We start from the raw sequence: 26,903 nt of genomic DNA, 5'->3' as shown, positions 1-26,903 counted from the left end.
CCAAAAAGTTTGTAATGCGAGCGGCGGTGCGCTGAGGAAGGCGGGAGGCGCCGCACAGGCGCGTCTCCCCTATTCCCGGCGTTTATATCCCGAGCCGATTGCGTATCAATTTATCAGGGTTACGGGGCGCAGGGTCGGGGGCGGCTACCGGCGCCAGGCACGGCACGCGCCGCCCGCCGCTGCTTACGAATTACCTGTGAAACAACACTGCCTATATAATATGCTAATCATGCAGACAGTACATAAACAGACATGCACCACTCAGCTACATTTTATCACCAAAATAACCATATACTAGCCATTACCAACTTACCTACAAGTACATACAATAAATTTACTTATGTCTATATACTTTTACATTTAAATATTGAGTTCTTAGTATATTACAAGATTAATTTCTCCAAATACAGTCTTACATTTCTTTATCAGACAGTACCATATTGGTTTTATACTAAGAGAAATGCTAACAAATGACTAATCACTTATTATCACTAGATTAGATAAGTCATTGCTGCCACAATTCACATGAAATGTAATTTCAATATTCCATAATTCACAATAAACATAAAAACAATGGCTCATTACACTGTCACCAGTAATGGTATTGCTCACCCATGCATGTTACAGGCAGGTGGTACCACTGGACCGTGACCACACACCTGCCTGCACCCCCTCTATACACCATCGCATTACAACTTACCCTAGCTCAGTCTGCACAGAACCTAAAACAGTGATAGACAAAATATTACCCAATATGTCTGCTTAGTTACCAGTTGTTTGATCAATACTACTTACAGTATCTTTCAGTGAAGCCAACAATAATGTGTCATCTCTTCTACAAAGTGCTATTTTCATTTAAAATTTGAGTTTTTGTTTGTAAAATGTCGGAGATGGGGTTTGAGAATGTGTTCTACCTGGAGAGTGAGTGTTTTATATAGCTGTGTAGCGGTGCGGAGGGTCGGATGAGGTGTTGCCAGGATACGCTCCACGGATACTCTCCGCACCGAGCTCCCGGCAGATCAATAACATCTCTATCACCTGGGATAGCATTATGCAATGAGTTTGACTGACAATCCTGTTTATTTGGCAGATTATTACTTTGAATATGATTATGATTACACTTTTAAGTAGAATTTTATATTTTCTTTGTTCAATATTTTGATTACTTTTGTTTTTCATTAGTTGTTTATGTTGTTGATCTGTCTCCTTTGTTACTGTTTTTCATGTCAATTGTTTTCTTACAGTTAATTTGATTTTGCGATTTTGATAAAGAAATGTTTTTTTCTTTGGCTTTTTCCCCTCAAGGTAAAACAGTTGTTGCAATTTTTTAAGTACTTTTTCATTATACCCTATAATTTGGCTATTTACCTGTTCACGAGTAATCTCTGTAGGAAATTGCAGGTTTATTTCAAAGGGGTTGCATTTCCCCCCTTTAATTAATTAGTTGGTTGCAAGAGGGCATTAAGCTGGAGTTGGATTACTGAGGAGTAATATTGGTGATTGTTAGATGAGTGCTTGGTGTTGCTTCATGATGCTTTATGTTTTTTTTTAATTATACACAATTTTGTGGTTTCTAGTTAAGTAGCCTTTGTCTAGTACTGCATTTATAAATGTATAATTTGCATTGAATGATCCTATTAAGAGTTTCTGGTTATTTCTACACATCTCCAAGTACCTATGTAGGTATGTGAAAACAGAAAAATAATAGGGTAGTTTTGCAACTAGTCAAATCAGTTACTAAATGTCAAAACACAAAATTTACTATGGGATTTGTATGAAAAAGCAACCATTGACGTCATAGAAAAACGTGACCAAATGTCGCACTTGTTATTACATTTTTCTTTATTAAAATTAATAAATAAGTTAAATAGAAAAAGAAAACGTTTTTTTACACTTTAAGAATTATCTTAAAGTAGGAAAAAAAGCAGTGCCCACCTATTTCTACCAAAGTATTTCTCCCAGGGGAAATAGATTTCCATTAATTTCTACTACATTGACATTATAAAGTATGTTGTATTAGAGCAGTAGAAATGAATGGAAATCTATTTCCCGTGGGAGAAATACTTTGGTAGAAATAGGTGGAAGCACTAAAAGAAAGATATTTAGTAATCAGTATTTCATAATTAGGGAACTACCCAATTCCTACTAATATGCAAGTGGTTTATCAAGATTTTATAAGGTTTTCTTGTGCTTTTATTTCAGTGGTACCCAACCTTTTATGGCCAGGGGGGACGCCTTCGATTTTTATTAGCACTGTTATTAGAACACAAGGTTGCCAAATAAACAGCGTGCAACGAAAAAAAAACCTTAATTGAAATGTTTATTGTAAATTATCGTCAAATTAATTCAGTTTCAAATCTTACGTTGACTATTTTAGCTCTCGTTGACCCGCGACCACTGGTTGCGCACGAGTGTTTTGAATTCTTCACCAACCCACAAACTATCTCATGGATAGTATGAGGATTGGTGGTGTAACGGTTGCCAGGTTGCCAAACTTGTCCAGGCTTTATGAGAGTTGCGATTTGAAATCCTACCCTCATCCAAATTTCTCGTCGCGCCCGATATACGTACGGTCACGAGTACTAATATGTATACATTTTGAAACTATGTCACATTAACTTTTTTGATATATTAAACCGTAAGTCTCATTAAATGTGAAATATGATAGTGCGACAACTTGATGAACTTTCATGTCATGAGCAATAGCTCATGACTGTACATCTTGTTAAGGAGGCGGATGTTTATTAAAAGATTTGAGTGCATTTGACCACGATCCCGCCTGGTTTTAAGCAGCGATGTGGCCTAAGGTGGAGCACGCAAACTCAAATAATACCTATTCGCTCTTGCCACCGAAATCACCAAATTATATGTATGTATCGGGGAACAATGACGCAGGGAGAGAATTCCATTCTTCAGCTGTTCGCATAATGAAGGAGGAAGCGAATCTAGAACGTCGACCACATACGGATGGAATCCCTCCACGACGTGTCGTGCGATGGTGGAAAGGTGCAGGTGGAATCAGTTCGTGCAATTTCTGTGCACACTCACACATGTAATGTAACCTGTAAAAACACAAAGACACGCGTTATTTTGTTATTAAGCTGTAATATGTTGTATGTTTGCAGACTTTGAGTGCGCTGGCGACGAGGTGCTAGTGGAGTCGTCGCCGCCCGCGTCGCCCGACATGGCGGCGCGTCTTGCGCAGCCCGCGCAGGTAACTTATACACTTGTATGTCATCCCGTCATTCATTATTCATTATTAACACCGCTCACTTGCACGATTATCATTGTCATCTCCCTAGCGTTATCCCGTTTTTCACAGGGTCCGCTTACCTAACCTGAAGATTTGACAGGCCTAGTTTTTTACAGAAGCGCCTGTCTTACCATCCAACCCGCGAACGGAAAACTAGCCCAGCAGAGTTTAAGCCACATACCTTCAAAAATGCATATCTTGGGAATGTGGGTTTCCTCACGATGCTTTCCTTCACCGCTGAGCACGTGATAATCATTTATAATTGATCATCAAACGTGGAACTGTACGAAAACAAGCGTTTAGAAGATCTTGACGTAAAACGTCAAATACGGAAGACTCGACACAAGCCCTCCTACAACTATACATTTAATTCTGCTGGCCAGTTATTCTGTGCGCCATGTGGCCGAATCTTCAAATCGAAGTTCGGTTTTGCTAGTCATATTAGAGCCTATCATAACATCGACCTGGGATAGACATTTAGGAGTCGCCGTCGCCGGACACGGCTTGGATGAGGATGGATGGAATCATTTATAATCCAAACATGGATTCGAAAACAAATCAATCTTTGGTGGTGCTGCATTCGAACCTGCGACCTCAAAGTTAGAGGCAAGCGTTCTACCAACTGGGATATCACGGCTCCCTACTTCACTTGCACGAATATATGAATGATCTACGTCAGCAGTCGTAACGTGACGCGATATGTAACGAACACTATTGGCTACGTGATAAGTAAACCAGCCATTGTCAACGGTACTCACGAAAATCTAATTAAATAGAAAGAAAATGAATTGCATATTTTTCTTGTTGTATTCGTCTATTAGGATCTCATTATCTGGTATATAGAAAACGGCTTTGGGAGTGCTGTATTTGTTTTTATTAAAGGTTGTTATTTAGTTATTCTTTATATAACTTTTCGCATAAGTATCTAAATATCTATTTACGGCAAATGTCATCGGGTCACTATTCTGATTTCAGTATAATTACAATGAGGCTATCCAGCTTACATTCTTTAAAAATCACATAGATGGCGTTGTTTAGTTTAGGAAGTTGTATTATTGTTATAAACCATACTTTATGGCCAAAGAGAATATCAACGCTTATCGTTTTTTTTTTTACTTTGGTCCACTAGCCGTACTGTCAGCATTCTAAACTCAACAACGCCATCTATGTGATTTTCAAAGAACTACACCTGGAAAGTTCCTCATTGTAATCAGTTCACGATGTCTAGAGTTCATCATCATCAGCCCATTAACGTCCCCACTGCTGGGGCTCGGGCCTTCCCTATGGATGGATAGGGAGATCGGGCCTTAAACCATCACGCGGGCCCAGTGCGGATTGATGGTTATTAACGACTGCTAATGCAGCCGGGACCAACGTCTTAACGTGCCTTCCGAAGCACGGAGGAGCTCGAGATGAAAACTTTTTTTGTGGTTACCCATCCTATGACCGGCCTTTGCGAAAGTTGCTTAACTTCAACAATCGCAGACCGTGCGCGTTTACCGCTGCGCCACCGAGCTCCTCCAGTGTCTAGAGTTAGTTATCCATAATGTTGAATTTGGCCATTCAATTCAGTGACTTGCGTCTTTTTGGACACAGAAGACAACCAGAACATCATAGAGCTCAGGGGATTCTAGAATAGTTGTAATAATTTCACCGTTCCCGGTTTATACAGACAACGGGCGCGGGCGGCGGGACGTCGCCGAGTGCAGTGCGCGAGCTCATCGTCATCCCGGAGATACCCAACTCCATACACCTGCAGCACGCCATACAACAGGTATACTGACTTTTTATTTTGCAAATCCATCCTGCCCGATACGTCAAGGTCACGGGCTCGGCGATCGGAATCATGTAGTCAAAAATGGTGGACGTAACCATGGTAACCACGATCTCGAGCGAGTCTAATAGCGTCGGTTTTCCCGATGCCGATGCGCTAGCCCGTCTTGACGCATCAGCACAGCCCGGACTCGTCATACAAAACACCTCGTTTTACACAGACCCTACACAGTCATTATTGTACACGCGCATCTGTGTGTGTGACGCCTAACACCATATGATTCAAGTCTAAACTATGTTCGATGAGGGTGAGGTAAACCTAGCTCAGAAGCTGGAGGGGAGCGGAGAGTTGCCGTTCTATATGTAGTATTGTTCCTTATTCTATGGCATCAGGCTCGATGGATTGGCTAGTCTAATAACCGAGTGTCCTTGATACTAGCCAGATTCTCACACTTCTTGATCATTTTCTAATCCTTAGAGCTGGTAAAGCTGAATAAGATGATTTGATAGACTTACAGCTGTCTGTCAAGCCTCAAGCAGCCTTCGGGGAACCTCTGCTCTCAGCAACAGTTTTTTTTTATTGTAACGCTACCATCGAGTAATTTATAAGAGTTTCATGAGTTCCTTTTATGTCCAGGCGGGTTAAAACGGCCACATCGAAGCAATTCATCTAAAAAAGCATTTTGACATTTGTTTGCATTGCTCGCTAAATGACTCGCTAATTCCTCATATTACGCACTCTAATGTTGAACTCCATGCGCAGGTGTCGAGCACGGTGGTGGAAGTGAACGGCGACAGTTCTGGTCACTCCAGTCCTACTACGGAGGCCCAGCACACCTACATCACTGTCGCAAGTAAGTCATACATATTAGATTCCTTTTCGGTAGCAATCATATTTCTTCCGTGAAGGAAACTGGTATCATCATCTCCCTAGCGTGACGAGTATCCCGTTCACCGGGTCCGCTTATCTAACCTGAAAATTTGATAGGTCCGGTTTTTGAAAGAAGCGACTGTCTGTCTGACCTTCCGATTGGAAGGGAAAAGCAGCCCAATTACAGGTTAGGTCACATACCTCCGAAAATCATCATCATTTAATATCCAAACATGAATTCGAAAACCAAATTCGAAAATCGTTATTAGAAAGAGAAGAAAGTTTTTCTAAGTCACATGACCTAGTCTACTGGGATTCTCTTCGGGTTAGAAGGTCAGATAGCACGTCGCTTCTGAAAAACCGGACTTGTCGATAACTTCAGGTTAGGTAACTAAGCAAACCTGGAACGAAATAAACGGGGTACAGTCAATGTAAAGTTAAATGTGATGTATTTGTCCTTAGAAAGAGTTAGTAAACAGAAAAACTTGCAGCTTTTTGTTATTAACGGCACAATGTAGATAGATTTTTAGCACTAAATACGAGTATAGTTTATTTGCACATTTATTTATTTTACGTGACAGTCGATATAATAAGAGACAGTTGTGTGTGCTCATGTTTTATATTTTTTATTTATGTACGTATGTATTTGTGACGTGTTGGCACAGTGCAGGGCGCATGGAAGGTCGAAGGCGATCCTATCAAGGTCGAGGCCAATGCGATCAAAGTCGAGGCGCCTGCTGATCACGAATGCAAGTTTGATTTTATTTTTTGGTTTCTTTCCTTCTTGGTTCACCGGGGAAAAACCTGTATGTCACATGTCCGCTGCTTCTAACTAGCAGATAACGCTTTCATTCGTGCTGATTCATGTACGGTCACGAGCATTGATATGTATACACTTTGGTACATGTCACATTAACTTTTTTGACAAATTAACTGTAAGTCTCACAAATGTCAAATATGTTAGTGCGACAGAGTCCTAAAGTGGGTACATTATATTGCTCATGACTGTACACACCATCTAATTTATTTTAAGTTGTATCTGTCATTTTCTTATCCCCCGAAAAGGAAAGGGACGGGGAGGGATTATCCAATCGACAGTCATAACATTTTTGGAACACACGTCAATTTTAGGCAGAAATTGAAAAAGCCCTCCCAAAAATAATATTGGTTGCATATCAGCGAGATGCCTATATAATTGGTCCGAGTAAATGATTCATTTTAAAATTAACAGTTGTCAATCTCCCGTCCCTCTCCTTTTCGGCGGATGAGAAAATGACAGGTTTAACTTAAAATAAAATCATGTGGTGTCTGTAGGAATCGGGGCCACTGTTTACCTCTGCTTCCAGCTCATCATTAACTACGTGCTTTCCTGGGATATCTATTCTCTTGCTCTCAAATGCGTCTTCCTCATCGTTACACCTTTACTAGGCTACCTATTTTCTCCCTATCAAATGCTTCTAGGGGTTCTAAAAATCTTTGTGGCCTTTTTGAACCCCAGCCCATGTTTTGGTTACATTTTTACCTAGGCTTGGTTTCTCTACCCAGTTTTATCTTTCTCTACATTATCTAAGTTTCTGCCTCTTAATCTGGCTTTTCGCTGTTTTGGCCTGCCAAAGGTTTATTCATTCTTAATTTATTTATATAATTTATCTATTTCGTTTTCGTACAGTGACTACGCCTTGGAAAGTCGATGTGGATCCTAATTCAATGAAGCGTGAAACGTCCAATGATTATAAAAGCAAGTTTTTTCTTTTAGTTTACATTATTATTTTGGGCTTTTGTTGCATGCTAACGGGTTGATAGTTCTACTTATCAGTGATACGTTTTAATTTTCATCGATTAAACAATAACCACATAAATCATCATTGCATCTTAATATATAAAGTCTTAAACATCTCCGAAAACTTGTTTGCTTATCGTTACAATGGACACACCATCTAATTTTATTTTAAGTTATACCTGTCATTTTCTTATCCGCTGAAAAAGAAAGAGACGGGTAATCGACATGCATAAAAATGGAACACACGTAAATTTTAGGCAGAAATTTAAGAAACCCTTCCAAAGTTTTATATTGGCCAATAAAATAAAAAAAAAAAGTTTATTTCGGACATGTTCCATAGAGGTTAGTAACAAGCAATAAACAACTTAATCTAGTGTTAGTAATAGAACGATAAAAAATAAAAATAACATTTACACACGACACGGATCGACAATTACAAATAACAATAAAACGTACACATTAACACAACACATTACTAATAAGCAGGTTCCCACCGCCTGGTCACCGGTATCTGCAAGTCCACTTCAGTATGTAAGCGCATCCAATAATCCGATAGAATTAAGTTGATAGCACACGTCAAACGGGTTTGCTTATGAGCGAGATGCCTATATTATTCATTCATTTTAAAATTAACAGTTGTTAATCATTCATCCCTTTCCTTTTCGGCGGATAAGAAAATGACAGGTATAACTTAAAATAAAATTAGGTGTCTGCAGGAATGGATGCCAATATTTATATATTCACTCTCTTTTAAGAAGGTAATGGTACCGATTTGGGAAACCATCAACTTAATTTGACAGGACTAAAACTAGCTCTATCTCTATCTTGCTCGTTTTGTAAGTTAGGGACGGCACTAATTTAAGAGCTGTCATAGTACTGAGAGAATGCGTCAGAACTATACGCCTACAATTTTGAAATTAATTTATAATACAGCACTTCTGTAGGTACATACATGATATTAGTGACGTAGTAACGAAAACTTTGAGAGATGATTCACACCATGATGAGTTGATATAAAGTGAAATTTTCCGTCGCAAAAGTATGAAACTGAAAATAATAAATAAACAGTAACATTTTCCGATGTGCGTATGTTCACAGGGTGCTTTATTGCCTAACGTTTGATGTTGCATTGTATACAAATATCCATTCACAAAAGTGTTTGTGTGGCTTCCCACAATGTTGCTTGGGAGTTTCTCAATTTTTAAGGCGATTCACGTTTCCTTTCATCTCACTAACAATTCGAGTACGAATGTTGGGGTCAGATTGAAGCCTCTGATGGACTGGCAAACAATAATAACGCGCCCCTTACATCTCTAGCTGATTATCTCTACCTGTCAGATTTATACCATATTAAATACACCCCTTATATGGACCCTATTACCTATTGTTTTCGATAAGGGGATGGTCAAATAAAAGCATAACATAAGACTATGTTCCAATCTGGGGCAGTCAGAGGTACGTCCATCGTAAGATGAACTAAGTACCACCTCACCGAGCTTTCTTTAAAAAATAAAAATAAAGGTTTACGTTTTTTTATGAATGCAATCAAGTGGAATGTTTTGGGGTTTGAGAAATAATATAAAGTGCACTATTTTGATGCCAGGTACTTACTGATACTTACCTATTACTACCAAAAATACATCTTGTGTGTTTTTCCACCCCCCTCCGGTTGATTGGGGGAGGCCTGTGCCCAGCAGTGGGATGTATATAGGCTATTTTTAATGGTATGTATTTTTCCATTAGATTTCCAACAGTGGATTTTTTTCTTTGAATAACAGAAAATGTTCATCTGCATCCAAACAAATAATTTCCAACACATGATTAATAGCACTTGCCCTTAAAACTACCTATTGGACTTGACGAACGTATACGACGCTTAGAGATGCATATGTAAAAAAAAAATGCTTTAATAATGTCGGATAATTGTTGGATGCCCCTTCAGATTATCTACCTGAGCGCTCAACTTGAATGGGGTTGGATTTATACGGTACCCTACCGTGATATTTGATAGTACACCTGCTTGGTTACCTTTGGATGACGCGTGCCAAGCGCGCGCCGCTGAATGCTTTCTATAATATGACCTGTTAGTGGGTGTTCAAACTTTAGTACGTGGATATTAAAACAGCAGGATTTCTGTTCTTATGTGTAATAATAATATATAATAATAATCGTTTATTTACTAAAAGAACACACATACATAAAACATACATAACAATAACTGCACTAAGCACAGCTTGTATCGCAGGGGCCTATATTGTGTTTCCTGTTATTTTTTGTCGGAATTAACAATTTAATAGTTAATCAATTACGGTTTCAATGTAAAGTTACTATTTATTATTTATAGGTATTGATTATATCCTGCTAACTAGTCTAAAATAGTAAATTTAAACTCGAAATGTTATTTAGAATCCCGTTTTTTGAGCTGTTTCATTTTGTCAATAAGAATAATAAATGAATTATTTTGATGTGTAAATGTTAATGTAAAACAATTGGTTAGAAATTTGATTAAATATCCTAATTTTAAAAAAAATCAACTTTGCTAATAAATAAAAAAATACAACCTGTGTACCCAAATCTGGTATAACACCGGCCAATAAATGTACAAAGGGAAAGTTTGCAATTATATCGCTTACATCTCTTTCACAATTGGGATAACAGGTGGGGTGTTTGGCCCACCCTGTAGGTTAGAGTGAGACAGGGTGATGGGACGGGCAGGAAGTTGTTAGAGCGGGACGGGTGATGAGATGTTCTGGGAAGTTGTGGTCCTGAGACAAGTTGCCTGGGAGACCTCCAGCGACATGGAGGTGCCTCGCTACCGGTCCTACTATCCATGTGAGTGCCTCCCCGGGCTCAAGGTTTCATAAGACAATTACACACTGCCCGAAGTGAAGCGGTTAGCTCGTTCCGTTCCTTTGAGGTGTTCATTGTTCTTCGGTTTGTTCGGGTTTAAGTTATTAAATTATTAATTAAAATGTGTTAAATTAATCAATATTTATTAAAGAGATAGGAATTTAATTTATTGAAAAAAAATATATATTTGCTGCCATAAATACTTTTTCAGGAAGTATTGTTTGTTAGTATATAGTTGTTTTAATATTGTTTTGTAAATTGTTTTTTGGGATCAAGTTATTAAATTAATAATTAAAATGTGATAAATAATTAAATATGTACTAAAGAAATATGAATTTAATATTATATAAATAAAATGTTGCTACATATACTTTTTCAGGAAGTATTGTTTGTTAGTAGTTATAACTGTACATGTCTAAGTAAGAAGAGCGGTGTCTCCTAACACAGGTTTATATTAACTTAACAGGGGACACCTGCACCTACAATAATGTAATCGCTGATGCAAATAAATATATATTTTATTTATTTTTATTTTTTTTTAGTATATAGTTGTTTTAATATCGCAATGTATTAATTATATTTGGTATTTTCAGAATAGATTTTATATTCTATATTTTTTTTAATGGAATCGTTTTAATGCGTACGAAATGTTTTTCCTAGTATTGATTTGGCGGTAAACTATTTACAGCAGTCTGTTGACGGTTTATCATTTACATCGTATTTTTGGGGCTTTTTGAGGTGCTATTGTTTATAACATTAATTATAAGCCTTGATCAAAATAATGAATTAACCGCATCTATTTTCATACACAAAATTGGTGTTTGTTCCATCTTTAACGCTAACCTAGTTCTTAATTTTTTTTTAATAATTATTTTTTGTTTTTTTTTTTTAAGGTGAGGGTGGCAATGGTGTCAACTACCACGTGCAGTATGTGGAGCCTCAGGAGTTGTATGGACAAGGACACCAGGGTCATATGTAAGTATATAATACAGTTTTTTAGCTTCTGCTGGATTGGATGTAAAGACAAACCTTTCCAATAACAAACAAACAAGCGGTAAACGTGTGTTAAAGTATTTGACAGCCAAGCAAAATTAAATTAAATTATCAAATCATTTGATTGAACTTTGCTTAGCTGTAAAATGATTAACAGCTTGTTTTTTTTATTGGCAAAGCGGGAAGTACACAACATAACATAACATAAATAGCCTATATACGTGCCACTGCTGGGCACAGGCCTCCTCTCATTAATTGAATTATCCTAGTGAGTTTTATTTATTTTTTTTTTATCCTAGAGAACGGATGGACGCGTAAATGCTATTAGTGGTAAATAATTATTAAGGTTACAATAACTCAGAAAATGTGCTATAATAAACCCAACATTCTAATATTTTATTTTATAATTAAGTTAATAAATTTCTAATGTCGTTAGTTCCTAAACTAGCCTACTCACTATAAATTGTCTACTGGCTTGGCTGCATTTCGCATTATATGGGACTTTTCGTAGTTTTCAAGGTTAGGTAGTAGGAAGGTAGATTTTGGTACATAAAGGGGAATCGCGTTACCCCGAATATCACGCGAGCGAAGCCGCGGGCAAAAGCTAATACTATGCATCTCTGCCTACCCCTTTGGGGTTCTGGGATGAGAGTGTAAATCTAACAGACTATACAGCGTCACAAGTCAAGGAAGAAAGATTATATATTTTTTCTTTAATGCATTTGAAGCCCTACACAAATTTCGGTCATACAATAAGCATATTTCGCAATAGATCTCGTTAGCGGAACACTTCCATAAAATGGCGGCTGCGATATGGCTTCCGCGCCTTTAAAAACTTTCTTCCCGTTGGAAAGGCTGAGCTCAACTGACGTCACAACCTATTGTGTATACGGATTTCCAAGCCTCTTGCTTTTGCTTATTTTTAGATTGTGAAAGTTTTCCTTCGCCTTCCTGTTTTTGTATTTCGTCAGATCGAATTGCGCAGTTCCTGCTTGCCTTGTTCGTACCTACACTTGGGGCGTTTTCGCGATTCCGAGAATGACATAACGAGATATGCTCATGTCTACATCCTATTGACATGCTATAAATAAACATACTCATATTCGCTAAGGAGTTTTTCTTAAAAAGCGTCCGAACCGTGTTGTAAATACGTATTGCATTAAGTTATGTAGATAGCATAAGTTCGTTCCCTTAAATTAAAATGTTGGCTGTTTAAATAAAGTGCAATATCGGTTGTTAGGTGTCTTTACACACCGTCACTTGTGACAAGATGCGCCACGGACACTTTTTTACAGAAATGGTTTGTCTATTTGTAATACGAGGTCAATGGTCCCAATGGAGTAGTCAGAGGTACATCCAACGCAAGATGAACTCATCACCCACACCTTTCTGTTAGACCAACGTGATAGATAGAAAGCCGTATCGCCGTCTATAATAGTCGAGCCAACTGTGTTAATGAAAACTGCATATAAAATAAATTAATAACTCATAAGTGCAAGAATGACGCACAGTAGTAAATTACCCCGATACCGACCCCGCCGGCGTGGTTGTTGATTCCCTAATTCAACGCTATCGGCCCACCAATCCTCTCAGACGACGCCCGGAGCCGAGGTGCGCGCCAAACTGGGCACTTTTGGGCCTGTTGTCTTAAATTTTGTTTCGCTTCGGAGCCCATAGCGCTTTCCATCTGTCCGGCGAAGTAGTTAATGCTATTTGCGGCACAATAAATGACACCAAACAAAAGAAAATGGTGCCGGGGTTCGAACTGGCGCTCCCTGTTTGAGAAGGAAGCGATTGTAGATTAGCATTTGTTTTCTATGACTGAGTTATCTAGCGTATTGTCCAACAGGGACCCACTGCGCTCGTACCCGGTGTACGGCGTGGCGACAGTCGGCAACGCCACCTCCTCCACCGAGGCCACGTCAGCGGACAACAGCTGGGGCGGCGCCTCCTCCGCTGAATATACCGCCTACGGCGTAGTGGTGAGTGTTGCTTGATTTGTTACTTTATTAGGAGAGCTTACGGCCTTATTTACGAAATAATAAATCCCCCCCATGTGAGGAGCTCAACGCTCTAAGCACTAGACCACGACTTGTCCTTCAACTAAAAGGTTACTTTCGTGCCAATAGTACCGTTATATACCTAAAATGACTATCTGATTTTACCGTCCCCTTTTTGAATACCTTCTCATTATTTTCCCCCAAATATCATTTAATTGGGAACGAGTTATACTTGACGGAATATTTACCAAAGGTACCTACAGGCGTTTGATAGACCAAGAGTTTTTGGTCACCCTAGAGCAAGGGAAGTAGACCATCCTAGAGAGGTCCGTAGCTACTACGTGACCCGGTGTTGGCAGGGAGTCACCCTACTGCCTTGCCATCAGATATGTTTAAGCGTAATAATTATATAAGTAGTCGTATGTAGTAAAATAAAAATAGAAGTTTAAAAAGTAAAAACTCACTACGGAAAACTCGCGCTCTAAAAAGTATGAAACAAGAAAATATTTATCTGAAATTCTTCCGAATAGGAATTTAGGAGTTAGGTGGAAACAGACGTGCATACACTCATATATTTACGTATATAGCGGTAAAACATATAACCCTCCTTTTTGCTATTTGGGCAGACACTAAACCTCTTATAGTTGGATAGCTCTTAAACTAGTGTCTTTCACTTACAATACGTGCAAGAAAGAGATGGAGCTACTTTTAATCGTGTCAAATTAAATTAGTGGTTGTCTGAGTTGGCACCAATGACATTGTCAAGAGTAAGTAAAAGTGCAGGGTCCTGAGGTCCTGAATTCGGTGGTGACTCGTCTAACAAAAAGAAACACATTCTGACTGTCCCAGGTTCAGTCAGGACACTACTGGAATAATGTTAAGTCGATGTTAACAAGCAGTGTCCCCTCAGGTGGCTGGTGACGAGGCGGAGACCCCCGCGTCCCCCGCGACCCCTGGCGCCGCGCCTCGCATGCCGCCCGCCACCGTGCAGTGGCTGCTCGACAACTACGAGACCGCTGAAGGTACACAACACCATTGTAAGCGAGACACTACGCAACATTATGCTACATTCACATTCTCCTCATGCTACCTTCTCCTGTCCATTTCACCTGGCGAGTATTTACAGTCTAGTAAAAAGTAACTGATTTGACTAGTTAGAAACTAGCCTATTCTTGTATAAGAATAATGTTATCTGAATCATAGGTAACGGGAATTGTGTTTCCTCCAGGCGTATCCCTCCCACGCTCGACCCTCTACGCGCACTACCTGCGTCACTGCGCAACACATCGCTTGGACCCGGTGAACGCGGCTTCGTTCGGCAAGCTGATCCGCTCCGTGTTCATCGGGCTGCGGACGCGGCGGCTGGGCACGCGGGGCAACTCCAAGTACCACTACTACGGTATACGAGCCAAGCCCACCGCGGGACACGACGGCGGACCCGCACACGAGCCCGCCAATGATAAGACCGAAGTCAGTGAACACCAGGTGGGTCCCGGCTTAGACATCTGTTAATGATAGAAATCAGAACCATTAATTCAACGTAATCACATCTTTGGAACCTTATAGGCAAAGTCCAATATCTATAGTCCCAATCGTTTACGCTGCGATTGTGATTGCAACAAACATTTTGGTTAGACGTAATCCATATTCTTAAGCATTGCAAAGACAAGTTAGAAGAGTTTCTTTCTCTATCTCTAGAAAAATATAGAATGTTAACAATTTTAGAAGCAGGGTTCAGAATATGATGCCATCCATACTTGCTTCTTAGGATTCGCGCGACCGCGAGCCAGAACAAAGCGGCGCGTCGCCTTGCAGCATCCCACACAGACAGTACCTGGGCGCGGTGACGCCCCCCGACCCACCAGAGTTAGAACTCGATGAGATGCCCGAAGATGTGCCTCGGAGTGCTCTGCAGGTGCTCAGGAGACATCACCGGTGAGTTTGTCGCCGATCGGGATGAACATAACATGAGCTCACTGTATTCCAATTTCGGTCATCAGATGAACTAAGTACCCATCACTCACCGACCTTTCTGTTAGACCAACGTGATAGGTAGTGAGCCGTATCGCCATCTATAATAGTCTAGCCAACTGTGGAGGTGTGCTGTGTGGTTGGAGTGAACACAGCGTCAGGATTTCTTATTCTGGTCACTGTGTTCACTAGAGCGTCAAATTCGTCCCGGGCGTTGCTATGGAAACTCACAGGTAAATGCGACAGAAAGAATGAATGAATGAATGTGAATGTGTCAGGTAGATGCGCGTTATTGCATTTTAGTAATACCAACAATTTTCTCCGTAGCGAACACGGCGTAGAATTCCTAGAAGCCGTGGCGGCGCTCGACACGGCTGGGGTCGAGCGCACCCGCCGCGCCTTCTGGCGCCGCCCGCCGCCCGAGCTGTGTCGCCGCGAGCTGTGCAAGCTGACGGCCCGTAAGGAGGTGGCCGACTGGCTGAGGAAGGCGGAGCTCGAGCTGTACCAGAAGGCCGTGGAGCTGCTGCTGCCCGATGTGCTGCGGCCCATACCGCCGCAGCTGACTCAGGTAAGGGTAGCAGGTTGGTCAAGGTATGGCGTTAGCGGCGGTGACAGCGCGCTGCTCCGTGTCTTAGTGTCTATGTGAGCGCAGGGTCGGGATGTCTTGCTTTATATTACATCGTTACTTTCACTAGATCGACAAATCCGCGTGAGACGTCGCTATAGGTTAAAGTATATGTACAGCTTAACATCAAGTGTGCTGTGTACTGGAACCCATTTTAAAATCTATGTGCGCGTTAATCTGAAAATAATATGATTGCCAATACGGATCCATTATACATTATTTCCCTCTCAGGCAATCCGCAATTTCGCCAAGAGCCTGGAGTCTGCGCTGGCAGCAGGCGCCGGCGGAGCCCCGGCGGCCGCGGCCCGCGCGCAGGCCTCCGCCGCCGCAGCCCTCGCAGCAGCCCTGAGGCGGTACACCTCGCTCAACCACCTGGCGCAGGCCGCTAGGGCCGTGCTTACCAACCATCATCAGATACAACAGGTAACTTGTTTATAGAAATAGTTCCTTAGTTGAGTTTTCCTACGATATCAAGGAAAGTGTTCCAACGTGTGTAATAAAACTAATAAAACACCCGAAATGATAAAAGCCTAACAAAATTAAATAGGAAGGACGTTGAAACCCCCACGGGGGTTGTTACAGTCCTACCAAAAAGTAGGCTTGAAATTTTTCATACCCTTTCAAGCAACCTCCTGTAAGGTCGTGGCCTTAGGGGTAAATGTATGGTGATTTTAATGTTTGGCGGCGAGGGTGTGCTGCCGCCAAGTTGTGGTGTAAGTGATGTGTGTCGTAGATTTTACCTGAACAAACTTTTTTATTATTATTATTTTTTGAAGTACCCCGCGAGCCACAAGTTGTAGTGTGACTAGGGATCGACGCGACGATCCCACAGTGGTACGATGGAAATCGTATTATGCGTCGAACTTCGTTAGCGCGTTCTAGGCCATCTGTTAACGCCATCTGTTGCATATGGGCGGAACTAGCTGGTCCACTACAAAAATATTTACGTCGGACATTTTTGCGATAGGTTGGTCGCTTTGGAGTATTAAGGGCGATAAAAATCCCCGTATACGATACAGGAGTATCATACAAATAGTTGTGTGTTCCCAGATGTTGGCGGATCTGAACCGCGTGGATTTCCGCGTGGTGCGGGAACAAGCCGCCTGGGCCTGTTCTTGCACCAGCGCCGCCACCGCGCACAGACTTGAAGCTGATTTTAAGGTATGAATGATTTCTAATGTCATTGTATTGCTTTTTTTTGTCTTTTTTATGTAATGTTCGGAGGAAAAACGGCTGTCAATTACACAATAACAACTTGCAATTACAACAACACAACAACACAGAATGATTCTCGCCTATTTATGTTTTTTGTTGGAGAGGGTTTAGCCGCCAAAAATGTTTCGAGGTATCGTACAGAGCATAGTATCCCGCTCGCCACAAGTTGTTGTGTGATTAGGGAAAAATGATTCAACGGTGCCGTGTTGGTAGTTGCATATCGTCGTCTTAAAGGTATCGGTATCTTTAACGGAATTATTATTTGTTAAATATGTGAGGAATGAAATATCGCGCCCGTGTGGCCGTCTGTGCAGGCGACGCTGGGGCGCGGCGCGTCGCTGGAGCAGTGGGCGGCGTGGCTGGAGGGCTGCGTGCGCGGCGCGCTGGCGGCGCACGAGCGCGCGCACGACTACACGCAGCGCGCGCGCCGCCTGCTGCTGCACTGGTCCTTCTACTCCTCGCTCGTCATCCGGGAGCTCACGCTCAGGTACTGGTACACTTTTCTGCATCATTTTCACCCCCCGACGCTCCTTCTGGCAGAACATCAGTCAGTAGGTCTGCTATACAGGCTGTTAGTGACATCGTAACGAATACTGATGAGGATGATTCAGACCATCTTCTTCTATCGTGTGGGTTGTGAGGTGGATTACCAACCCCATCAACCCAGGGTTATTATTGAGTCTGACATAGCTCATGTAACGGTTACTTACTTACATCAGTAAGTAGTAACCGGGACCAACAGCTTCCGAAGCACGGACCTTGATTCTAACTTAATATCAAATGGAATTTTCCGTCATGGCCTGAATCATCCCTCAAAGTTTTCGTTACGATGTCACTTATACCCTCTATATAATATCGTCACTGAAAAGACAAAATTACGTAAGCGCCAAAATGCCATTTAAATTATTTTTTCGTTGTTTTATCATACCTTCTTACCCATTTATCTAATTTTGATGACGTCAACGTAAGATTACATTGTTTATCGTTTTCTATGTCTAGCAATAACATATTATCACATGGATTGCTATTTTAGGATATTTTGGCGCTTAATTAAGTAATTGGGTCGTGTACTAGGCTCGAGATAAATTATGAAATTCTGATTACTAAATAAAGACAGATCTAGAATTAACGAAAATAATTTTCTTTTTCAGTTTAATTTATGAGTTTTAATCAAGAAAAACGTAATAATAAGGCCGACATTTTATCACGTTTTTCTATGACGTCACACTGTGCTATTTCATACAAATTCCGTAGTAATTTTGTGTTTTGACGTTTAGTAAAAAGTAACTGATTTGACTAGTTGGAAACTAGCCTATTTTGCCTTTCCAGTGACGATATGTATTTCGAACGGTGGTCCCCGTTGCAGGTCTGCGGCGTCGTTCGGGTCGTTCCACCTGATCCGTCTGCTGTACGACGAGTACGTGTCGTACGTGATCGAGCGCCGCGTGGCCGCGCACAGCGCCAGCCCGCCCATCGCCGTCATGCAGCGGCCGCAGGTACTGCGACACACTAATCAATTGCGATAATGCTGGCATTATCCCAGTTTTCACAGGGTCCGCTTACCTAACCTGAAAATTTGACAGGTCCGGTTTTTCACAGAAGCGACTGCCTATCTGATCTTCCAACCCGTGAAAGCCAGCCCCATATAGGTTAGGACACATACCTCCAAAATACATTTCCCGGGAATGTGACTTTCCTCACGATGTTTTCCGTCACCGCTGACCACGTGACAATAATTTATGATCCAAATATGAATTCGAAAATCATTGGTTTAGGCCTAGAATTCGAACCTGCAATCTCGAAGTGAGAGTCAAAGGTTCTAAAAACTGGGCCACCACGGGTCCACACTAATCAATTAATAACTAATACTACATTACATTACGTATATTGTGATACAACTGAGCTGTGTTTGTCGCAGTCAAGCCCTTTCAGGCCGAGCCGTAGGCGAGTACATAATGGAGCTGCGATTGTGTGTATTTGGGGGATTTTGTAGGCAAGATTGAATAGGTATTCACTATTTGAGTTACGGCTAGTTTGCGGCTATTTGAGTTTGTGTGCTCTACCATAGACCACATCGCTGCTTAACACCAAGGTAAATAGTGTTAAGCCGAAGCTCACTCCGGACATTCCATTAAAAAATCTCAAGTGCGAGCGAAACAGAGTCAGCGCGCGTCCCTCTTACTCTTTAGCGGCATTCATGTTAAGCGATTTTGCCTTTATTTATGTTACTTCATAACTATTGCTTCAGGGTGTTAGTGACATCATAAAGAATACTAAGGGGGGTGATTCAGACCATGATTCCGAGTTAATATCAAGTCGAATTTTCTGTCGGAAAATTATATATTTTTTTTGTATTTTTGTAATTATTTTCAGTTCTATACTTTTGCGACGGAATATTCCAGTTGATATCAACTCAGAATGATGGTTTCAATTATCCCTCAAAGTTTTCGTAACGATGTCACTAACACTCTGTATAACAAAAAGCGCCTCACGATATGTAGAAGTAATATTACAATACTTATTTATGATGCAGGAGGACGAAGAAGACATCCCGGAGGACGCGTCCCGCGAGGACGAGGCGGACCCGGACGACCCGGAGTGGGAGTGGGACGACGACGAGGAGGACGACGACGACTCCCAGGACTGCAAGAAGGTCAAACTCAGCTGCGGGTAGACTTCACCACCAGGTGACTATAGAGAAAAAAAAACATCTCCCTAGCATTATCCTGTTTTTCTCACGGTCCAGGTCCGGGTTTTAACAGAAGCGACAGCCTGTCTGACGTTCCCACCTGCGAAGGGAAAACCAGCCCAATACAAGTTAGGTCACATAACTCAGTAAATGCATTTCTCGGGAATATGGGTTTCCTTGCGACGTTTTGCTTCACCGCTGAGCACGTGATAATCATTTATGATCCAAACATGAATTCGAAAACAAATTAGACAATAATTGGTTTAGGTCTGTGCTGGATTCGAACCTCAAAGTGAGAGGCAAGCGTTCTACCAACTGGGCTACCACGGCTTCTATAGGAAATAAGCTCATCATCATCAGCCTATTAACGTCCCCACTGCTGGGGCTCGGGCCTTCCCTATGGATGGATAGGGAGATCGGGCCTTAAACCATCACGCGGGCCCAGTGCGGATTTATGGTTATTAACGACTGCTAATGCAGCCGGGACCAACGGCTTAACGTGCCTTCCGAAGCACGGAGGAGCTCGAGATGAAAACTTTTTTTGTGGTCATCCATCCTATGACCGGTCTTTGCGAAAGTTGCTTAACTTCAACAATCGCAGACCGAATGCGTTTACCGCTGCGCCACCGAGCTCCTCCTAAAATAAGCTCATACTATATCCCGAATAGCTCTGACTACCCCATTTATATAAAACCCAAAAAATTAAAAAAAAATTGAAATAAAATTGCTTCTTAAAGTTGGTATTCCACCTCACAACTTATACGAGAGAAGAAGAATTAACGAACTTCAGAGTTATATAAAAAACTAAATTGAGTCTAAATAAAAACAATTGTGTCTTTTCAGAAATTCGTCTACAAGTTAGAAGGTAACATAACAAACCATCGGAACGGAGTAAGTGAGTCTTCTTGAAAAAAAAGAATGTATTCTAGTGATACTTACTTTGCAAACACAAGTATCCACTGAAAATATAATAAATAATATTTATTTTTCGTTAAAACAGTCATTTTGACGGTCACTATTGTATAAGTAACTAAATGTTGAATTGAATATTGATGTAAGATGTCGGGTAAGTGCTGACTTGAAATTTACGAAAACGGTTTGTGGTGTAGATATAACTTCAGTGTTAGACATCGTGAATTTTACAAAGTGAATTTGATGTGGTGAAATACAAATACATACAAATGGGACAGACGGACAGACGTAACTCAGACACAGAAGAATATTAGTCGCGTACTTACAACGATGCTTGTTATTACAATCCTCAGATAAATTACACGGTGTTAGTGACATCGTAACGAAAACTTTGGGGGACGATTCAGACCAAGATTCTGAGTTAATATCAAGTGAAATTTCCCGTCGCAACAGTATGGAACTGAAAATAATTAAAAAAATACAAAAATTTTCATTCATTTTCACACTAAATTTGTCCTTAGAATGTTGGACTTATTAACTTACTTACTGACTATTGATGACCGATTAAAAATGAAATGAGAATGCCTTGTTTTACAAGGTTTTTATTAACGCCTTTGAGCCTGTAATAAGCGGTTATTATTTGGCATCATTATGACATAATATTATATAAACAGACTATATACGTCCCGCTCCTTAAAGAACCTAAACAACTAAATAAAAACTTGAATAATATCACCAATGAGGTAAACCTAGATCAGACTAGGGAGGGAGCGGAGAGTTTCCGTTCTGTACGTAGTATCATTCCTTATTCTGTGGTCAAACGCCTGACGAAGCTTTCGTTCCACACATCAAGTTCACTTCATATATAATACATAGCCTCAATGTTTTAAATGACTGTAATAGAATGAACCGTGTTAAAGAATTCGTGTCTTTTAAATGTAAGTTTGGACAACGCTAACGTCCAGATTGCCAGGGCTACGCCCTTTGAGTATGGAAAAAGGGTTCAACTGTGTATATACGCACCGTAGTACGATTTAGTCAATTTATATTTATGTTTCAAAGCACCTGAAAGTATGTATTTAAGACATACATCAGTATACCAAAGAACGTAAAGATCGCTCAGATTATATAATAAAGACATGTCGCAGGACATACCTCCATCATATCAGTCGTGTGATTAGTCATTTCTAGTTCCCAATAGCTTGTGTTGATAATGTAAACATACAGTTTACATAGAGAAGTTAATATAAAACATATTCAACATAGTCGTTAAAATTTTCGTAGATAAATAAATTATACGCGTGTATTGCTCTCGCTTGCTCGATACATTTATCATTACGTGTGCGAGCGAGACGTTTATAGTTTTAACATGTTTGTTCTATTTGTTTCTTCTCCGCAATATTTGTTTTAGTACTTATAACAAAATGTTCGTATTTCTGTCCATTGTAAAACTATTCGATGTTACCCTTTATGGCCTAAGTCACTTAGGATTTATTAAGTCGTTAAATATTAAGTAGTCACATACGTTTTAAGTAGTACATGTTCTCATAAGACAAACTACCAAAGGACGTTGCAATTTCAATATTATTCATAGATTTAAATTGACGGAAAATATATCAGTTTGGATTTACTGCAGTAGATAAACAACAAAATACTTTGAGCGTGTTCCTAATTGGCCTATTTTTATACTACCAGTAGACAAAGACGTGCATAATAATGCACTACATAAATAATAATTTATTATCATAATAATATATATCTTACCTAGTACCTATACTGTTATAATTATGTACTTGCCAATGTGGAGAACGTTCTACATTAAGTTCTTCAGGTAGCATACTAAAGTAAGTTACCGTACTAATTAGAAATACACGATCATAATCGACATATCCTCCCATATTGATATATTTTCATTCATCGTTATTCTAGGAGTAAAATAAGCTTGACAATACACGAGCTGTAGATGCAGATTTATACGCATATTCAATAATCATAATTAAGCATTTTCTATAATGACGAACGTAACTCAGCCTTGATGGATGCCTTATACCGTGTACCTCAAATTGCCACGTTGTTTGGTAAACAGGTTGTGCCGCAGCAAATAATGTTAACAGATGTTGTGATTGGTTTGGAATTACTTAATCTGTCTACGAGTATGAGGAGATTTTATAAGGACGTGTCTCGGTTGAAGATGTCATCCGCCGGGTTTTCAAATTAGGATCTTGTTTGTATGTTAAGTGCAGAGTTCGAAACTTAAAATTGGTAGACTGGTAATACCATAGAGCAACAAAGACCTCCGCGGACCGGAGCGAAATAACCACATTTTTTAATGTAAACACGTCCCATTTATTCGATTATCTTTCAATCGATAATTCTTGTCTTTTGTCATTCATCGATTCACTTTTTGAAATTAGATTTCGAACTCTGAAAAATAAATACGATGAAAACAAATAGTGATACTGTTTTACATAGAGGAATGGAATAAGTAACGGATATTTGAAATTCGAATTCGAATGTTTTATTGATAAAGAAATATCTTCGATCGAGACATATTTACGAATATGGAACTTAGATTGTATTTATTATATTGGCCATTGACAATAGTGTAACGTTCTCTGGGGTCCATTTATATTAAATTGTATACTATATTCACATTAATGTTGGTTCTTTCGGTTTTTTCAAATGGGGCCCCGGAGTCGGCCCACCAGTGCCTACGTAAATAGTTTATCTTTAAAATATAATAGATATCAGTCATCAGAAATGCCTTCAAGTAGAAAAAGTATCACACTCGAAATTATTTTTGTCAGTTGTTTATTGGAAAAATGTTTATTTATTTTTGCATATTTAGTACGATTCGGAATTGCACTAGATTAATAAAGTAAATGTCGTGCATTATGGACGTTACTTGGTGATTCCTCTTGGATCCGAGTAGCGTTCACATATAGATGTTCGCATATGACCATATAAATGTAATTTAAGTAAGCGGTAAGGTATTGCAATGAGTGTTTGGAATACAGCCGGACTGTAGCTAAACGTTCGACCACCTTTAGTACAACTTGGTAGACATTGGGATCACTAAACGCCTGAGCAACGCCTTTATGATAGGTTTAATACATTTCCAACTTTACTAGATGTTCCAAACCTTTTTTGGTGCCGATTCTGTCAGACGCCAACTTAATTTTAATCTATTTCGACGTTTCTAAAACTAGTTCTATCTCTGTCTTGCACTCATGGTAAGAGAAAGACGGCAGTATTTTTAGAATTGTAAGACTAAAATAAAATTAAGTATAGTTGGCCAGAATCAGAACCACAATCTTTAATGGATTGACAAATCCATGAATAACTCGATTAGTTGCCATAGAACTTGAATACAAATTCTCGTTTATTTACTGAATTAAATGTACATAATCAGATTTAAAGAGAGGAATTCTCTGCCGTTTTCTGTATTTCCGAATGCATATAACCCTATGTGCTTTCAAAGTCAGAGTGAACAGGCACCTTTTGGGCGAGCTCGCTTCATCTTAGGTATCGTCAATGCCTTTGGGGAAGTCTGGGGCCAAAAGAAAACCCATCAAAAGTAAAAAAAAACAGTCGAAAAAAAAAGATTTTTTTTCGCATATCGTTGCCTTATAGCGCAAATATCTTATCGCTTTTCTGTAAAATTACATTCTGACGTGATTTTACAGAAAATTTTTGGGGAACGCCGATTAAAAAGTCGCTCATTGCTTGCCAGAGTTCTATAGCAACTAGTAGTTTTATTACTTAGCTACAGTAATTGGTGTGTCACACGAGCTTAAACTTTTGTACCAAGTTAATTAGGTAAGGGTGTATTGATTTGTTCCATTATCAGATGTTTAAAATAAGCAACGAATTGTTTGGACTGCACTCCTAACGTTATGTTACTAATGTTATTTATTTCAGCATTCCATTTTATGCACAAAACACAGGAGTAGGTTCTGACACACATTTCTTTAATTTATTTAAAGCTCCGTCCGTCGAAAAGGAAAGGGACGGGAATCGTCAGCTTATTTTTTTTTAGGGACAAGCAAGGTATTCAAAAGTCGTATCATAAGTTCCTTTCGTATTCGGCGGATTAGAAAATGACATATAGTAGTTAAAAAGAAGAAGTTTATCGAAAGAAATGTTTGTCTGAAACGGAAACCAATCGTTTAATATCTATGTTTTGTTAAATGTAAAGTTCTTGACAGTGATGAATGGTGATGATAATGTACGACCTAGTTTGGAAAATAATTGCGAAACCGCCATGGTAATGGGCAAGCTAAAAAAATATTTGTTTAATTGTTTATTCTAGATATAGATTCGGAATTTAGCTTACAACTAGAATTGTACCGTCTTAATTTTCACCGTATTACCAGATATACAAATCCTACGCTTGTAAACTATCGAAAATTATTGTCTTTATTAAAAATTGTTTCTTCGTCGACGATGCTGCAGGGTTGAACTACATCTGGCCGCACCGCATCGCAGTTCCTGTGCTTCTATCCTTTTCTGACATAGAACCATCATTTGCTAGAGCGAGATAAGCGACTGCACGCGGCGGAATCGTCATCTGTCGCATGCTATACTGTGAGCGAACCGAATGCCAAGAGACCTGTAGCATGGGGGATATTTGCGGTTCCGTGTTGCTGGATGTGGTTGAACCCATAGTCTAGAATAATCCGCGGCGTATAAGTTGAACAAAAATGTCGCTAATCCGCGCTGGTAGCGTTCCTGCCCTCGCGGCACAGCAACTGCATTGCAAGTTATATCGAGGGCTACAGCAAATACTCGTACGATGTCTATCCACGTAGTTAGCATTCGCTGCGTCTATTGGTAGAAGCCCTCGATATAATTCGCGCCGCACCCGATGCGGTTGCCGTGCAGACCCTGCTGGTTGTCATAGTTACGCGATACCCCTCGCGTTCCTCACACCGCACTTCGAATTGAGATCCAATAATTGAGTCGTGTACTAGGTTCACGATAAATTATGAAAGTCAAAAAACTAACGAAAGTGTTAAAGACAGACAGATCTAAAACTAACGAAAAATATTTTCTTTTTTCTATTTAATTTATTTATGAATTTTAATCAAGAAAAACGTAATAATAAGTCCGTCATTTTATCACGTTTTTCTATGACGTCACTGTGTGCTTTTTCGTACAAATTCCATAGTAATTTCGTGTTTTGACGTTTAGTAAAAAGTAACTGATTTATTAACTGCGCATAGGTTGTTCAACTAATTACGCCGCGGAGTATATTTATATCGTTTGTTGATTCTAGTCAGTGTAGTGGAGTGCAGTCCTCGTGCCTGGGTACCACGTTAGTGTAAGTAATGTAAGATACTTCGTTGTTGTATTCGGAGCCACTCGGGTGGGTTTATGTCTGAGAATAAAGCTAGTCATGTGTTTATATTGCTGTTTTATTGGTACTGTCATAGATATAATAACCGTCTATGAATATAGAATCTATATCTATATTATAGATGGACAATCTACACGGAATTTTTTAAAAAAATGCCAATTAAAAAAAATATCGGGTAGATTGCGAGGAATTTGTGCAGGGAGAATAAATAGGTATAAATGGGAATTTAACCAAATTAACCTAAACCGGGTTAGATTCGGTAAATCCCATTTATAACTACGAATAAAAAATAACCCTTCTAATGCGAGATCAAAGAAAGAAACTTATGTATTAAAAAGATCGGGCAAGTTCGAGTCGCGCGCATCAAGGGGAATTCAGAACTGCGCAAGTAAAAGGAAATTCTAATATGTTCCTTATCCCTGGCACGGCCACCAAAAAATGCAACTTGAATGGCAGACCGACAAATTCTGATATTTGGCGTCAAATTTTCTGTGTAGTCAGAATCCCGATCCGTGATGGTGGCCACCCTTTGCGCTGGACTGGACAGATTCGGGATTGAACAGACTATTTGTGCCCAACAAAAATCGTGCATCATATTTTTTCAAAGAGGGG

At 39.9% G+C, this 26,903-nt stretch overlaps 1 protein-coding gene across 7 annotated transcripts; it reads left to right on the top strand.

Moving 5' to 3' along the window:
* The first annotated feature begins 3,051 nt into the window (after positions 1 to 3,051).
* On the top strand, positions 3,052 to 26,339 carry LOC126367025 (transcription factor RFX3-like). Of its 7 annotated transcripts, none has more exons than XM_050010392.1 (17): positions 3,052 to 3,214; positions 4,926 to 5,027; positions 5,790 to 5,880; positions 6,563 to 6,646; positions 7,567 to 7,635; positions 11,421 to 11,502; positions 13,370 to 13,502; positions 14,431 to 14,557; positions 14,749 to 15,005; positions 15,289 to 15,455; positions 15,819 to 16,059; positions 16,348 to 16,539; positions 17,167 to 17,277; positions 17,646 to 17,818; positions 18,698 to 18,827; positions 19,865 to 20,018; positions 20,864 to 26,339. In XM_050010392.1, exons 1-16 carry the CDS (start codon positions 3,116 to 3,118, stop codon positions 20,003 to 20,005), a joined length of 2,199 nt encoding a protein of 732 aa, XP_049866349.1. In that variant the 5' UTR covers positions 3,052 to 3,115; the 3' UTR covers positions 20,006 to 20,018; positions 20,864 to 26,339. The 7 variants fall into 7 exon arrangements, with proteins under 7 accessions (XP_049866349.1, XP_049866348.1, XP_049866345.1 ...); XM_050010391.1 differs by having other exon boundaries at positions 3,052 to 3,229; positions 14,431 to 14,542; XM_050010388.1 differs by having other exon boundaries at positions 3,052 to 3,229.
* The last annotated feature ends 564 nt before the right edge of the window (positions 26,340 to 26,903 follow it).

Source organism: Pectinophora gossypiella, chromosome 5 (genome assembly GCF_024362695.1).
Source record: "Pectinophora gossypiella chromosome 5, ilPecGoss1.1, whole genome shotgun sequence".
Lineage (NCBI taxonomy): Eukaryota > Metazoa > Arthropoda > Insecta > Lepidoptera > Gelechiidae > Pectinophora > Pectinophora gossypiella.
Note: the sequence above shows the minus strand (reverse complement) of the source record. Positions and strands in the feature narration are given on the sequence as shown.